This window comes from Rhopalosiphum padi, chromosome 1, assembly GCF_020882245.1.
Source record: "Rhopalosiphum padi isolate XX-2018 chromosome 1, ASM2088224v1, whole genome shotgun sequence".
Classification (NCBI taxonomy): domain Eukaryota; kingdom Metazoa; phylum Arthropoda; class Insecta; order Hemiptera; family Aphididae; genus Rhopalosiphum; species Rhopalosiphum padi.
Window position 1 is genome coordinate 7,802,737 of NC_083597.1, and position 18,691 is coordinate 7,821,427.

General features: G+C 27.3%; 1 protein-coding gene across 4 annotated transcripts; it reads right to left on the bottom strand.

The window, feature by feature from the left end:
- Positions 1 to 1,002: 1,002 nt before the first annotated feature.
- On the bottom strand, positions 1,003 to 17,654 carry LOC132931636 (uncharacterized). Of its 4 annotated transcripts, none has more exons than XM_060997529.1 (19): positions 17,426 to 17,654; positions 8,881 to 9,056; positions 8,299 to 8,437; positions 7,456 to 7,530; positions 7,287 to 7,384; positions 6,684 to 6,743; positions 6,413 to 6,609; positions 5,829 to 6,022; positions 5,477 to 5,602; positions 5,141 to 5,255; positions 4,801 to 4,995; positions 3,973 to 4,169; positions 3,792 to 3,905; positions 3,415 to 3,535; positions 3,110 to 3,337; positions 1,993 to 2,189; positions 1,802 to 1,912; positions 1,593 to 1,719; positions 1,003 to 1,512 (listed from the first exon to the last, which is right to left on the bottom strand). In XM_060997529.1, the coding sequence occupies exons 2-19, from the start codon at positions 8,970 to 8,972 to the stop codon at positions 1,508 to 1,510; spliced, it is 2,391 nt and encodes a 796-aa protein (XP_060853512.1). In that variant the 5' UTR covers positions 8,973 to 9,056; positions 17,426 to 17,654; the 3' UTR covers positions 1,003 to 1,507. The 4 variants fall into 4 exon arrangements, with proteins under 4 accessions (XP_060853512.1, XP_060853513.1, XP_060853511.1 ...); XM_060997530.1 differs by lacking the exon at positions 17,426 to 17,654 and adding an exon at positions 11,065 to 11,308; XM_060997528.1 differs by lacking the exon at positions 17,426 to 17,654 and adding an exon at positions 10,290 to 10,738 and having other exon boundaries at positions 3,973 to 4,166.
- Positions 17,655 to 18,691: the final 1,037 nt, after the last annotated feature.

The following is an 18,691-nucleotide window of genomic DNA, read 5'->3' on the forward strand; positions in this document are numbered from 1 at the left end:
TCAAATCGCCAGGTTTATTGGTTCTGCTAATCTGTTAATTGTACTCTGATTCAAAACGATAAAATTTGTAATAAAAAAATACTTCCAGCCTAACTCGAAACCGTTTGTTAAACAGACCTAGCCATAATCAAATAGTTGTCATAGCGGTCTATTTTATAAGCATTTTTCTTTCTTTTTTTACTTTGCAACCTGACAATTATTTTTTTTTTAATTTGCATTTAATATTTTTATGAATATTTGTTGTTTTAATATTATTGTACATGGAACAAGACTTCTTTATTTATAATAATAACCTTTAAATTGCAATACATTTTTACACGGCCATCAAGTATCAGAATAGGTCATATATATATTATGTATGATCGTGAAGATATAGAGATTCACTATTTCATGAACCTTGGAATAGAGTAGGTATTGTCTGTTATTGTAAGTGATAGAAAATGTAATTAGGTTTTTGCAAAAACATAAATGAATGAATAATAAACAATATTAGAAATAATCAACTATTTATGTTTTAATTATGTTAATTATGTTTTAATTATTTATGTTGATAAAAATCAATTCTTCATTCTTCTACACGACACCCTGCCGCATAGTGATACTGATCTTGACAATTTTGTAAAGTACTTTAAATACTTTTAAGTATTCAGATACTTATTTAAAATTTTTTTTTCAAAATGAATATGTTTAAAAAGTATATGTCATTTACTAGACAGGATCTCAATGGCAGGGTGAGCAGAATTACTGTGTTCTCTCACTAGACAGAGTATAAGTACTATTTACAATCAAGGTATAATATTGTAATACAGTTTTTTAAGATAATATTATTAATAAAATAATGTTAGAACGTTTTTGGGTAAATCTATATTAATGAGTTATTTAGCTTTGGTATAACCAAAAACTACCTTGTTATATCGCAACAAATAATAAAAAAAAAAAATCAAAGTTTGAGTATTGAGTTATTTTTATAATATTATGAAAATGATCAAAATAACTTCATAGTTGAGTTTTACACGGTTTATTAACAATAACAAAAAAAGTAAGTACAATAAGTAAACTGTGATTTAGAAATTGGTATTTTAAACTAAAAACACGATCACTGAAGTTTTTAAATAAAACTTCCAAAGTAAGTTAGAGCGATTATTTTTTTAAATGCCATCAAATTAAGCATGCAAAAATACACATTTTGAAAAAAAAGCTTGGAAGCTACATAGAATTGTTCCAAAATAAAACTTACATAATTGCTACTACATATTATTAAAAAAATTAAATCCTAATACCTATAATTCTCACCCTTTACGTTTATTTATTTTATGTTTTTTTTTACCCTGTATAAGTCTACTATAATCGTAAGATTAAATTATTTCAATTAATTTATAATTAAAATTACATAATTTATTATGCAGTCTTCTCCATTTCATATTTATTGATACTTTGGTAGTTTAGTGTTCCATTAGGTAAAATACTTAATACTTGGTGATCCTTGGATAGATTCTTCAACTTTTATTTAACCTAAAAGATTATAAGTAAAATTTTATGAATAGTTTATATTTTAATTTTGAATATCTATTAAAAAATTATAATATAATTACTTTTTAATAAGGATGATGTTGACTGATTGGATAATAGTTTTAAGACTTCATTTTTAATATTAAGACCACTTGAAATAACTTTTAAAACACAATTTTCTAAGCCTTTTTTGTCATATTTATTATACTCCTGTAAAAATTAAGAAATATATGATTTTAATAAAAATAAATATATATATATATATATATTTATATTAAATTCAATTGTTTACAATTGATAACTGTGTTTCCTGTGTAGCTAATTGGTCAAACATTTGTATTATTTCTTCATTTGGTATTTTATCAAGTGAAATATCAATTCCAATTTGTACAGCATTTCCCGGCTGAAACATGTAGAATATGTAGAATAACAAATATAGAAGTAAAAAAAAAAAAAACTATTATGATCACAATTAAAACTTACTATGTTTTTTAAGTTATCAGAAAGCTCAAATATATTACACAACTCAGCGATTTCTATATCACCATAGTCAATATATGAAACACGAAAGCAATTTTCACTTTCAGCGCTTAGAATTTTGGCTCTATAAAAATGATTGTATGTCGGTGATAGAACTTTAACAACATCTCCTAAAACTGGTTTTGCATTTACCTCACAATCTAAAATTAACCAAAGATTTATTAATATTTAAAAATGTATTATAAATATTCAAACTCAAAGTTTTTCTTATATCGATTATACTATTGATATTAAACTTAGGGATTTGGAATTGTTTACAAATCTGTAAGCATGTTATACAACTAATATCATTATTAAATGCAACATCATTATATCACTTTTTAATCAGGTTTCAATATTGGTTTGATTATGGCTCAGAAGGTACAGTGTGAGTGAAAATCATTGTTGCTTTCTCCGTTATATTGGTCTTAAAACAAATTTAGTAAAGATAAAATCGCTTTACCGAAATTGTTTAATATTAATGGTTAAAATATATCAAAAATATAGTCAATATTTATTTGTGTAATCATTTGAAATTCAAATGTTGACAACATTTCTTCAAACCATTTTAGTTAATATGTTGTAATAAAAATAATATACATAATATATATTTATGAATTAAGATAAAGATTTGAATAATTTTGTTATTATTTTATCAATATTTTCTATAAATTGTACAATGTTCGAGACATTATTTTTAAGTAATTTTAAAGTATTTATATCAAAAATCTATCTACAACATTTTACAGTGCATTGCTATTTATTAATAACTTGTGTGATAGCAGTTTTACCCAAAAATTGCTTAACTTAATTTATCAAAAAATAATAATAATATAAATATAATATAAGGTAAACTATCCTTAGAAATAGCTGATTCACCCATTTCCATCACGCAGAATTATTTTTGTATGCTTATTTATCATTAAATTGAAATTTAATTTATTTATTATTACACTGGTATCATAGTACACTCAAAAGCTGATTTATATCAGAACAAGTTCCATACTTCTTTATTTTTTTCACAGTATATTCTATTTAAGTAGTTTTTAATGATTATTATTAATGTAATTAATTTACAAACCTTTACTGTGGTTTGTAGGATTTAACAAACTATCCATCTCATGATTAGTATAAAAGCTATCATTACAATCTTTAACAGCTTTACATACATAAATGTTTTTAAAATCTTTAAAAAAGGAAATAATACAATAATCTCCATTTTTTAATTTAGCATTTTCAAATTCTTTAATTTTCAAATTTTCTTTGGGTTCATTAATTACTTCATCGTCAATATTATTATTTGATATTTCTAATACAATAAAAACAAATTTACATGTTATATTTAATATTTGATTTGAAAATTTTAAAATAAAAACTTTGACTCACCGTTACATATAAATGATGATTTACACTTGGCAATTTTATAAAACTCAGTAAAAATATTTTCAGAATTGTCTATTCTTTTTAAATTTACAGTTTGATGTTTATTTAAATGTCTAACATGCTCCTAAAACATAAATTAAACTGATTAAGTTCACTAAATAATAATAAAATTTGTTTTTAATGTCAAAATTATATGTATATTGTGCCTACACAAAGTATAGAGTATTGAGGTATTTCAAATTACAATTTGAATCTCATTATTACCGTTAGTTATACATAGTGGCGTAGTTAGGAATTTTAGTTGAGGGGCAAGCGTCCCCTTTCCCCCTTATAACTATACCACTGGTTATATATATGTTTACTTTAATGAAAAAACATACCACATATAAAGGAATATTTTCAATACTCTTGATATATATTGTTAATAAATCTTTTAATCTAGCATTCTTTATATAAAGACCATCAACCTTAAGTCTTATTGATAATCCGGGAATCTGCCATATAAACATAACACAAAATATTAATTCAATTTATAAAATGGCATTAAGTTTAAACACAAACCTTGATCAAATCTTTTGACAACTCATAAATTGAGTTGGAGCTAACATAATGATGACTACCTGTGTCAATATTAATAACAGAAACCATTATATTGTCTGTACTAAATATAAATTTTATTTTTGCTCGATAAGTACAATTTTCTGAAATAACTTTAACAATATCTCCGGAAATCAAATCTCTTTTGAGTACTGTAGCTGCTTAAAATAAAAGTTAAAATTTACATATGTAAATATTTTTTTACTTATATGGTAAAACATTTTAAGTAAAACGTTAAAAAGAAGAAAGTGGTAGGATATGATAGAATACCAGTTACTAGTTAATTATGGATGATGCTAGATAACTTACCCATAGGCCATAAGGTGGTTTACAAGTTTCTTTAATAAAATGTAATGGAAAGGGAAATTCTATATGGTTGAAGAAAAAGTTTTTATGTAACCATATTTGAAGGCAATGAAGATGTAAAAGAGGGGGGAAATTATAGAGGTAGATATAAAACATATCAAGTTATACTAAAAAGGTACAAAGAATAAGGAATGAGAATAGGACTAATATAAAATGAGAGAGGATAGGTTAAGATGGTTCGGTCATGTTATGAGGAAAGATAACTCAGAAATAGTGACTATGGAAATTAATAGAAATAGAATGAAAAAAAAAATCTAAGAAGAAATGGAACAACAAGATAATAAATGCCTCGAAAATAGGTGAGTAAAAAATATGAGAAGGGACAGATCTCTTAAGAAGTATAAGACTGACTGATCCCATATATAGCTGAGAGCAAATGGTGAAGAAAAAGAGGAGATAAACAACAACAATTTTAAGTTAACTTACATTTGTCTTGAGTAGTATTCAATATTACTTCATTATATAGTTTTAAATCTTTTATGACATAAACCACATTATCTGATTGAAAACTTCTTAAATAAACAATATCATTATTATTTAATGTTCTTTGAAGCTTAATATCATGATCATGGTCATAGTTTATTTTAGAATTTATATTCAATGGTTTTTTATACTCAATTTCTAAATACACAATATATTATATAGATTAAACATAATATTATATGCAATTGCAATAATTGTATAACAATTATTAACGAATAATGTAAATTTTTTTTTTATAATGCTAAAACTAGTGTTATATTTATACATATTACACAACTATTACCTGACGGTTCCGATTCTTTTAAGCAATTCATTACAAAATCATTAATATAAAATCCATTATCGATTTCTTTAAATTTCAAATTTTGTAAATGGTTTTCTGAAGTTTCATCAAATTCCTAAATAACAATTTTATAAATATATTTTATAAATTATGACATTATATAAAATTTTGCAGCTGCGTTGTTGAATAATAAATATAAAAATACTATTTTTATTTTAAGAATAATTAAAATATCAGTACACATCTTACAAAAATGTTACCTATATTCTATTATAAATTCAAAAAATAAAAATGTTTTTGTTTATTATATCATAATATTATAAGAATATTACTTACAATTTGGAATAGTTTATTAGTGTTAATGAATATTTCAAATACATTTTTTATTTTCTCGTGTATTTCCATTGAATTATTTTTGACAGGTATTAAATCACTAATTCCGACTTGAATAGCTAAACCAGGCTAGAATTAAAGAAATACAATTATTTAATATGTATGCTACTTTAATAATATTACAGTTCAAAAGACAAATAACATTATTGTTTAATTATTTGAAGTACCCAATAGGTACCTTAGTTTATTTTTCAATAGAACAATACTAGTAAGAAAAATACAAAATAAAAATAATAACTGTAAATTGTATTATACTGTATACTATTGAAAATTAAAACTATAAAAATGTAAATACCTTGCATAATTCTTGTGACAATTCATATACTTCATTAGACATAATTGTTTCAATATTTCCATAATCAATATAAAAAATGTCATAACTTGTATCATTATTTTTTTTCAATATTTTTGCTCTAATATAACTTTTTTTAAGGGATGAAAAAACTTTGACAATATCACCCACCATTGGATATTTTTTGAGTGTTTGATCTATAAAAATTTTTTTAATATTATGTATCTATCTATTTCATAGGCGTGTCTAGGCCTCATTCGCAGGTCGTGCACAACAGTGGCATAACCAGGAGGATGGGGTTACTGCACTAGAATTATCAATTTTTATAGTCTTATAAATATAATAGCTACAAGTCCACATGATGAAAATTAAAAAAAAATTATATTATGCAGCACAATTTATAATGTAAGTTAGATCAAATTTCGCAGGTCATGCCTGTGTAGGACAGGTAAGACCCGTAAATACGCCTATGATCTATTTTATTGTGTTTTATATAATATAAATTATAAATATGAAAAAAATAGTTAATAAATATATGGTACAATTTCTCAAAATTTAAAGATTAAAAATATAATTTGTTATCTAACCTTTACTGTGAGTTGTTCCCAATAAAACATTATCAACATCGCATATAATATAATTATTGTTTGCAATATTTTTAATAACTTTGCATACATAAATATTAGACAAATCTTGAAAAAATTGAATACAACAATAATCTCCATTTTTTAATGCAATTTTTTTTTGCTTTTCCTGTCTAGCTAGATTATGAGTGATACCTTTTCTGAAAAATATGGATTTAACATGTAATATTTAAAGTAAAAACTATTTTTAACATAACATATTAAAAAATATTACTTAGATATAACAATATCCTCGAAAGTACTCAAATTTGAATCAAGTGGACAACTAATAGCTCTATAAAAAAAAAAAATTATAAACATTTTAAATGAATAACTAAATGCATTTGTACAAATGAATAATAGTAAAAGAGTAAAATAATAAATAAATAATATAGGACAAATATACTCATTGAAACTATTAGTTTACAAGGTTCCAAGATTTTATAAAGTAATATTTCTGTAAATCTATAACCAACATTAAAATATTACTATCAATTAATTAAATATGTACCAAACTAAGAAATTTTAATCAAATAAAAAACTTTAATAATGGTTTAACATCTATCTCCAATTAATAATAAATCATAAAAGGTAAAAATATACCTAATGTATAATGTATAAAAAAAATATATACGAGTATATATAACTAACTTTTGGTAATGTGGCAACGAATTATGAGGTTAAAAGGATGGATAAAATTAAAAAAGGTAATCTTTTGTAAGTAAAAAAGTTTGACAATTTTAAGGTTCCTCATAAGTTGTTTATATCATTACAAGTTTAATCCTAAAAATATAGCTGAAACTTGGTAATAAAATGCATACTAAGTACTAATATTTACTTATTTTTTGTGTCAAATTGGTTTTTTCCATTTTCATTATTTCTCGACTTAATATTATTACAAAAAACATCAACAAGCACGACCCCTTCAAACAGCTTCTATAATTATAATATTAATTAATCATTATAAAAAGTACTACTTAATCAAAAGTATTATAAGCCATAATTACACTATTAGACAAATCTGGTTTTATAGTTAATTTTGATGTCTTAGGTATAAAATTCAGGAATTGAATTGGTAGAGCCTAGAATAAAATAATATCTTGTTATTAAAAAAATATATATATTTAGTAATATTGCAATTTTTTTGAACATAGATCAATGGCTATTTAGTGAAAACGTCGAGTAAATTTAATTTCAAACTTTATACATCATTATATGATTAAATAAATGTTTATTTATACAATATCTAATCATTAGCAATTTCCTTTTAGATTTTAAATTCCATATTTTAATAAGAATATGAATAATAATCATAGTTTTGTATCAATCATCTATAAATACATAAGATTTATACAAGTCATGTCATAAATACAGTAGATACAATGGGAATAATTCATCTTTTATAATTTTAAATTAAATACAAACATAGCATTACATACACACATAGGTAGGTATTTTATTTTAAAATATTTATGTCGATGAAAGATAATAATAATAATTTATATTCAGATGCAGTCTGAAATATAAAAGTATTTGATGGAATATTTATTAAGGGCATACAGTTATAATTGTATATACAGTTTTTAATATTTTTCACTAGTTTGATGGTTGTGATTCTAGCTTCTAACTTTTAAGGTATTATAGTCATCTATTACCTAACAAAGTATAAAAAGGATATAGTTCTATATGTCTGCACTTTAGGCACACCTGTTTATGTTATATATAATACCATATAGCCATATAGGTATATATATATATATGAAAATATAAAATAAAATAAATTTATTGAGAAAATTAAGTTTAACATTTTATAAAATATAACAATATAACATTCAGTATATAAGACTTACCAATTGTTCGTACAAAAAGTAGTATGGAAGAATAAACAAATTGTCTAATTTAGTTTGATAAAAACAACCAACATCGATTAACTCAATTTTTGTGTCATGAAATTGAAGTTCATTGTAACATACCATTTTTCCCCTGTGCCTAAAAAAATACTAAGTAATTACAAAATCAGCCATTTGAAATAAACACATTACATAGTAAGTAATGGTTAAACTTATTCAGTTTTATAAAAATTATTTCACATTGATACCAAAATAAATAAATTATAGCAGCCTTTGTTTCTACAGTTTAAAATGCAATGTAAATATTAATATTATATTTATTATTATTATTAATATTATTATTATAATATTATAAAATAGTAAATTATTGCAAATAAAATAATTAAAATTATTTACAATACTGCATAAAATATTTTTCTTTTTGGTTCTAAAATAACATAGATTTATATTTATATAAAAAATTAAGTTTTAAATTTCATATTATAATAAGCTAATATAGGTAACAATAGCTAAAACAAATATTATAGTAATATTATAACTTTACTATTTTTGATCCTGAATTATATATTTTAAATTAGGTACCAATTGTCATTTATTTTAACACCAACAATTTCCAAAGCTTTAAACTCTTTAACTTTTTCAAAAAAACAACTCTGTATTGATATATTATTCATATCTTCAATTTGTTTTTTGTTTTTATCTTCAGTTGTTGCTATATATACACCATTTTCATTTGGTTCGAGTGAAATTAAGATGACCTAAAATCAGATATAAAATAATTTTAACTTCAAAGAAATATAGTTAATATAATTTTATTTTTTAAATTAATGGTACTATTTTAAAAGAAACAAATTTTAATGATTAATATTTATTATGTTTATTCAATCTTTTGAAAGAAAAAAAATGTAGGTACCTATATAATCCTAATATACTTATAAAACAATACTTATATTAGTTTATAAAAGTATATTTAAAATAAATAAATAACAGTAATTTAATATTAGTCTCGTCTCATATTTAACAGAAAATTAGTATAGTAATGAATCCACAAACAATTTTAAATACCTACCTATTTTACATACCAAGTATATATTAGATAATTCCCCAAACATACTCAGCCTCATTTTATAATTTTTCAAGATTTTGAGATCTTAGATGCTGCTTAAGGAGTGTCCTGTGGAAATTCAAACTTCTATTTTTCAAGTGAAACCCCATTTTTCATAGTAAATTATTAAGTCATCAATTTTTTTTAACATTTTATGCACCTCATACAAAATTTAAACAAATAGTTTTTCAATTAGGTATTAAAATGTTTATATTAAGGATAATAGGACCATTATCGATTATAAATATTGATTGATTAATAAAAATTACTAAAATGTTCAAATTACCGTAGCCTCATATCTCCAAAACTCATTAAAATGGACCAATTATTTATTAGCCTTAGTATGTATACAAAGTTAAATAAATAAAGATAACTCAATTACTAATCGTTTTTTCGTCGGAGGTTGTGATTTGAAAAATAGAAGTTTGTATTTCCATAGGACACACCTTAAGTTGTAAAAAAAATCTCAAGAATTTTAAAATATATGGTCTAGATAAATATATACAAATGTAAAAACTATTAATATATGAATTTAGGTATTTAAAAAAAATTCCAAAAATCAGATTTTGAAAAATGTCATTATGAAGAAGAAGAAAAGGCTCTGTATATCATCCTGTCCTGTATAAATGTATAATACCAAATATTTATTAGGTATATACACATATATTAAAAAAACTGAATTTATTTTATTATCAATAATAAGTATACTTATACGATAATTTTAAGAACAAATGTAAATAGATAAACATTGGACATTTCCTTGGATAAGTTTATAAAAATTGTTTACTTAAAACAAATGTACAATATTGAATGTGAAAATAACATAGGTAATAGTATTAATTGTGATAATATATGAATGTTGGACAGTTGGAATCTTTTAACGTACTTCAGTCCAAGTGTCATGGGGTAAAAACTCCAGAACTCGAGAAGATGTAAGAGGACTCCAAGTCATAGTTACAAAGGTATTGTGCAACCACTTATTCTGATAAAAATATTATGGTCGTTCAAACTCGAGTCGTTTAGTATTTATATTAAATTATTATTATTATTGACGTTTAAAGCTGATGTATAATAACGATGGAAAACAACAACATTTATATATTTCACAGACTAGACATTAGTGTGAAAAGACGACGGACAATGGGCAATGGCCGTGAAATACGTTTATTAAATTAATAAATAATAATATTATGTAAAACGATTTACGATATACAAGCAACAAATCTACAATGAGAACAGATCGCACGGGCACGACATCGTGAGTCCACGTCCACGACCGATCACCATAAAAATTAAAAACGAAGTGCCGGCTAACGCTAACACACTAACTGATAGGATGTCGGCCATCTGTGCGTCTATATAAGCCAGTGTTTCCCAACAGGTGGTTCGTGCACGTGTCTACCCATGTGCGGGTTACGCAGAGCCACAAAACACAATTGAGCCAAAGATTTTTATTTATTTGTTTTTACTCAAAAAAATTAACTGAAGAAATATTGTATTCGTGTACTATCAAGTTTGTTTTTTTTGAAAATTGAGGTGATCCGCGACCTCGAACATTCAAATAGTCTGTGGTGTATGGAGGTATGTAAAAAGGTTGGGAAACACTGGCCTAGAGAGTAGAGCCGGGATTACATCCGCGGCTGTGTGCACATGTTACTTACTTGGGCGAGGCACGTTTGGGCCAGGGACGTTTAGGTCACTATAATAAAAATGCAACCAGTTTGGACCAAATTTTTTTTAGTACATTTAAGACAAAGTACTTCTAATTAATTACTAGAAAGCCCGATTATGCTCGTTTCACATGGACGCGTATCGTACGCGGTACGCCCGCGCTTTTATTTTACATTGGTTAAGTTCATACGCACCGTATCGGCGGGCAAAACACGCTATCGTCGGAGTAATAAGATGTTCAGTTAAACTGTGTAAACTAATTTGTAATTTGTAGATTATGTACAGAACAAAATTATTTATAATTGATAACTGACCAAAAACCCACAGTTATATACTTATATTATACGTACGTATAATACAAATATACAATATAATATATACAAATATATAATAGATATATCTGTTACAAAACGGCCTTATCGGCCGGTGCGATAATACTAATTGGCAACATTACGGTTATTCGGTTATACATTATTATCAAATATTTAAAACACTATGGGCCGGTATTTCATATATATGACTTAAGCTATAGCTTTACTAAACTTAAGTGTAGTTCTTAAGTGCAGTTTAATTTGTATTCCGTATATCAATTAGTTTAAGTGTTACCCTTAGAAAAGCTATACTTTTTCAATTTTTTTTCATGATTTTACATAGTTGTTCCACAAATAAATATTATCAAAATAGATTTTAAATAACTATTTGTATAAATATTATTTATATAACATTCATATTATATTATGTATCATTATTGTATAATATAACATTAAAAAACTAAAGTAGGTAATAGTTGAATTCCTGGAAATGTTCTAGGATTAATTATCGTGGTATAAAGTTTAATACTAGTAGTGAAAAGAATTTTTGAATGTACAAAGTTTCTTACTTAAAACGCGACTGGTAATTGACTCGCGTTCAAAAGTGATATCTGGTGCACGCGTTTAAATAGGTAGGTACTACGAATACGCAAACGATAAAGAATTAATTTCTCAGTCGTGGAATAATATTTTATAATTTTTTCTATCTAGTAATTTTCAAATTTTAACTAACCATTCAATCAATTTTATTCAAATAATGGCTAAAATGATTCCTATAAAATAATATGAAAATAAAATAATAACCATTTAATATAATATATGTAATTATTTATTTAATTTTAATTTTTTTAAATATGTAGAATGAAATTTTGAAAAAAAGAAGTTCAAACTTCACACATACTGAAGTTGATTTATTACAATCGCTTGTGACCAAGTATTGGGATCAATTAGAAAGTAAAAAGTCTAATACTCAAACTTGGAAACAAAAAAATGCATGCTGGGAAAAGTTAAGATATACCTAAATACATTTTCCTTTGTATTAAGTTTTTAATTTCGTTTAATTTTAGCATACCTGATGGTAGGAGATTGAATTTTATCCTTAATTAATATCAATATTACATTCACAACACGTTTTGATAGACGAAACCGATTATAAAATTCAATCTCATCCCAAACAGGTACTGAAATGATCTAATCGGTTTCTATAAATTCGCTTTTTTCTTGGGCAATTCAATCGTTCAATAAAGTTAACAATGTCTTCATCGTCACTTGAAAGTGATGAATCCGATAGGTATGTAAAGTATAATTTCATTCATTTTTAAAATTAAAATATACCTACAAGTACAACACAATTTAATTAATTTAACTTGAATAGCTACAAAGTATAGGTTTGAAACAATTTTTACTTATAAAATCACACAACACAATGATTATTATTGAGAAAATAAAACATAAATGACAGATAAACTTCACATTAGGTATGGTTTAGTTTAAGTAAAACTTTTAGCACGTTAAGTGTTATTTAAGTGTTAAAAGTATAATGAAATTCGAATATTTTAATTTAAGCTTAGCTTATGGTTAACTGGTTAAGTTATAGCTTAAGTCGAATATGAAATACCGGCCCTATGTTCTATACGTACCTGCACAATGGTGACATCGAGGCCCTGTTCCTATAGCTCATACCATACTAGGTTAGTATTAGTATTTTCAATTTTGGTTAGTACACTCTTAATATTCGTGTTGTTAAAATCGAAAATGTTTTCCAAACAAAACGAGGTAATACGTGTATAACTGTTGATAATTTTAAACTCAGTAAATGTAATATTTTAATGAATAGTAATGTTGGGAACCCTTGGTTGTAATATTAAGAGTAGGCTAGATACTAAGACATTTTAGCCATGTAAGCGTAATGTATATTATATTTTTTTTAATTATTCATGTAACAACGCAATCGCTGTCTGTGTCAGAACAGCGATTCCGTATAGTTTAGTATTATAATTTTATAACGGTGTTTCAATTATTAAATAAATAGTAACTTTTATCGGACAAACAGTGTGTGTTGAATAATTCCTCAAGTCGAACTCATAAAAGAAAATTAAAACGTCAACACATTAATTTGCACCGGCATCAGCATGCGCTCGGGCAAAATTTGAATAAGTTTATATACATACTCATGGCGTTGTATCAGAATTTTCCGGACAAACTCAAACACTGTATATTTCAACTTACATACGCGTTTTTTACAAAAAAAAGTTGTTTTTAGTGGCCTTATAAGTATCAAATATTTGGATTTTCGTTATTTTATTGATATAAAAAGATGGTCCGACGGTCCCTTTGGCACGCTACAACGTTTTTAGGGGCATCGCGAGCACCCCTCCCTCTTAAAAATACGAATATTTAGTTTTTTTGGTGAAAAAACGGCAAAAAGTAACGGGGGCCGTAATAATAAAATTGTATGATTTGAATGGTCATATTGATATAATATATTTATATAAAAATTTCATCCTTGGCCGATATAGTTGCCACAACTCAAGAGCACGTTTATATTTATACGTGCGTTTTGACCTTAACGTACGGGTACTGCGAGCGAATGTATATAGTTTGCGACGACGGATATAATATAAAGTAAATTACGGCGGATGCAGGACTCTGCCGGCGGGAATCGAGGACGAAAAACAGATACAGTTAGTCTGCGGACAGCCATCGCCGCACATATTCTGATACTGTCGTCCTGTCGCGGTAATGCTGTCTGTATCCTGTCGCCGATGTTCTCGGGCACCTGCACTGGCTGCACAGTGTCCGTAAACAGCAGCTGAGCCGACACTGGTCACATTTTTATTCCAAGCAATTCACCCCGTACCGTCTTTGCAGCCACCAATACGTCGTGTCGTCGTCGCTAACGTAGTCATCGCTTGTTGGATACACATTTAATACTTGAATTTGGTGCGGCGACAAGTCCTGCAGCGCCGTATAACGTTGCCGCCCTGGCGATGTACAGCAGACACAGCTCCATGTAAACTTTGTCCCTCCCGACCGTACCGTCGCGGTCTAGCCGATGACCGCTGATGCTGCCACCGCCGCCGCCGTGTCTTTTAGTCTTTTACCGTCCGTCTTGCGAAGCAGTCCATGTGTTTTCGTTCGTCGCCGCAAAACCGTTGCGCCATCGCCGTATTCCGCGCTTGGTTTACGCGCATCCGAGCTCTCGCGCTCATCGTCGTGCCGCACACGTCCCGTATCCACGATCTATATTATTTTGATTTTGTTCTGGCTTTTGCGCCAAGCCAATAGCTTTTTTTCGCGTCGTGCCATCGCCCGTCCGAATTCTCGCGGCGCGACAAGTGCTTCCGTTTGTTCAACGAAGACGGTTGACTTGTTTTCGGCCGTATTACTATTTAACACCGGAATACAGTCAATCGAATTCAACTCCGTAAATCTTGTGTCCGCGATACAAGTGTTGCTGTATAAAACCCCCGTACGCTCGTACGCAGTACGTATACGTAAGCGCGCAATTTCAATGAAAAAACTGAAGGTGTTGAAGCTCCTCTATATCTTTTTTTATAATGTTATCTTGAGATTATGGATACCTGTTACTATTAAAATCTAAATTAACGTGAAACAATTAGCTGGTGCTAATTTCAAAATTGGGGGTGCTAAGCACACCCAAGCCCCCCTCAAATTGTGCCTATGCGTATACGCGGTCGTTGAGCCGTGTTATCCAACCGACGTTCGATGTTCCATCGATGTGCCGCCGGGACAACGGCAACAACAGCCACCGTAATCACCAACGCCTGCCATCAGCTATTATCAGGTCGTACATAAATGTTTTCTTGTGTTTATTATTATTATTCTGTTCGTCACCAATGTGGTACGGCATATATTTATATTTTATATCTAGCCGATCGGGTTGTGATGTGCTATACAATTGACTAACATTGGTTATAACATATTATTTTATTAATTGTGGAACATCAATAAATTTGTTCTAATCTTTTTCTATACCACTAAACATTGTTATTGACATCTTAGGGACCTCGTACTCAACTACACGGCCTGATTTAATAAAATTATGGCCAAGTGCACAATTTTTTTGGGGGCCCTCAAGTCAAAAAATGTTCTAGAAAAATTCTACATAGAGAGGGGGGGGGATGAAAATAATAAAAAAAAATATTTATATGTTAAAAGTGTTAGATACCAAAATACCTATCTCAAAACTCATAAAATATTTGTACATTATTTCATGTAGGTACTATAAATACAATTTAGTTACTTGGTCTAGTAAATTAAGGACAACGAAAAGACAATACTAATTAAATAACATAACAAAATTATACTATATTAAAATATTAAAAATACTTAAGGATTTTATTACATAAATTTAAATTTAAAATAATTAATTTCAGTCTTCCATAAAATTATAAAAATGGAAAATAACATATTAATTTAACAATTTATTCTATAAAATTAAAATTAAATTAAATATGACCAATTTATATTTACATTTTATCATAAAAGAGTTTAAATTAGTTATAGGTATCAAATATTTCTGATGTTCAAACAATTTTCTATTGTTATTATTTTAATATTTTGTGATGGTAACTTATTAGCACTGGGGTATGGAATGACAAAAATAACCAAAATTCAACTGACAAATGACAACTTAATGATAAGAATATACTAAAGTCTTTTAGTACTATTACATTTTAGAAAATACATTTTTGTGGATTTAATTTAAAAAAATTAATTTTCTACAACTTACAGAGCCCGGGGGCCCCCAGAAATTGGGGGCCAAGTGCAAGTGCTCTATCTGCACTTGCATAAATCAGGGCGACAGGGCCTGACTCAACATCGATCTTGTAATTAAATACATTTATTTGAATCAACCTTAAATATACAGTCCACTCTTCTCCTATATATACACCCCCTATATACACATTATTATTATTTTTGTATTTATAATAATTACATAGTATATACACTATATTATGCTAATAATAATTATAATTCTTTTATATACATCTCATCAAAACAAACAGTGCAAACTTTTTCTTTATAATCAGATGACTCAAATCTTTTTTGTATATGACTGAAAAATAATTTACTAAAACCTGGTAAGAATTTTGATTGACCAATCCAACGACGAATAGTTGATGGCCCGGGTAAATTGACTTTTTGTGTACGTAAAAATGTATATGCTGTTGGCGATTTATAATATAAATTTAAAGCCAAATTTTTTTCATTTAATGTCCATGGACGACGCCTATCTTTTAATTGCATTGTTACCATTGCCTTGGAATTAATTGATGGAAAGTTATGCATATTTATTGAGTTCTTAACATTATTATGGGTGTTAAAAGTATTAACTCTTTTTTTTAATTTTGAAATGTGAGATATTTTATTATGAATTAATTTGTTTTTTAGTTTTAATTTTTGTCTTAGGTTTATTTTTCTAGGTGTATCTATTTCAATCAAATCAGATTTCCTTTTTAAATTTTGACTAGGCATGTCTATTATATTTGTTATTTTTATTTTTTGAGGAGTAGAAAACATTGAAGGGGGGCTTGGAAAAACTAACTCTACCATGTCTGATTTTGAGCGTGTATATGTTTTAGTTGGGGTTGACTTTAAAATATTATACTCCTGTTCAGATTTGTCATTTTGGTCAAAGCCTAATGATGTAGATGGCTGTGCCTCAGATTTATAATTATAGGGAATAGCAGTATCTATTAAACGATTTTGAGTAAAATTTTGAATAAAGCTCTCAGGTGGGAAATGTTCTTGACAAATGTACTTATTATGGAGTTTATCTGGTTCGACAGAAAACAAACTTGTGTTTCCTGTGTAAATTTACAAAAATAAGTTAATAAAATAACAAATAATATTTGTAGGTAGGTAAATGATATATTTTAAAATTTATAAATCACTTATCATATATTAGATACCTATTTTCTTTTTAATAAATCAAAATAATAATTATTTATTAGGAAGCGACAAAATAATATTCGAATTAATGCTTTATGAAAATTTAAAATTATTTCCTTACCTGAATTTATTATCCATATTTCTTTTCTTTCATCTTTTGGAAAACGATACATTTTTAAATTTGGAAATTGTTTTTTAGATTTGCCACAATTTAAATATTGGCACTTGTTTCCAGACATGTTTTAATATTTTTTAAAATACGTAATTTGTGACTAGTAATTAATTTAATTATACAGTCTACACACTACGGAAAACAGAACAAGAAAATGCGAGTTGCGGGCTAGTGCACAGCGAACGATTAACAAGATAGTAGTGATAATAATTATTATTTCCAATGATTTTAGCATTTCAGTTTCTTATTATTATTCTATTTTTAGATAGGCACCGCGCGACAAGCTACCTCCCTCCCCCTGTAGATCCATGCTACAAATCTATGATCGGGGTACCACCACCTTGCATCCCGACTACACTAGCGCTCCATAGTGGCTGCATCCTACGTATAGTCGCCAAATATTAACATTGTATGGGCTATCTGTCTATTCTATAATCAATGCTATCAGATAACAGATATCTAACCTGTCAAATCATAGACATCATGCACACGGTGGGGCTCGGCCGGAATTTTTTAGCGACACAATACAATCGGATGATATTGTCGTACATTTAATTATTATAATAAAAAAATTATATTTTATATGGTTTATTTCGTAAACTTATAAATGTTTAACATAATCCTATTGGTTTTTGTTTGTTGAGTACTCTACAATTTTTTCATTTGTATTAATTTTATGTTACGGCCAGCCACGGCCCCTGTTCATTTTTTTGCCGTTTTCACCTAAAAAACTAAATATACGAGTTTTTAAGATGGAAGCGTACTCACGATGCCACTAAAAACGTTGTAGAGTGAAAAACACAATCTCATCGTTCTGCTTAAAAACCGCCATCTTCGGTTAAAGAAAACGCAGGACGAAAACACGCCGGTGCAAAGGATCTTAGTTGGTGGAGCTAGTTCTGCATCTTACATCCCGCATCACAACCGTCTGTTAATTGCAATATAAAATAATAAATATCATCATCAAACTAGGTATGTTGAGTACGAGTAATATGATAAATGGTAGTGACCATCTTTTTTTCTCACCCCGCTTTATACGAATATAACGATAGCAATTTTGGAGTAGTAAAGAATGATCCTAGAATAGCGCGTGGCACAGGACCCAAGTGCACCCCAAACAATTTTGTTTATTGTGAAATAAATAATAATCACTACATAATATTTGAGGTTCTAGACTTCTAGTCTTATATTAATTATTATTATTTTTTGTTGTTA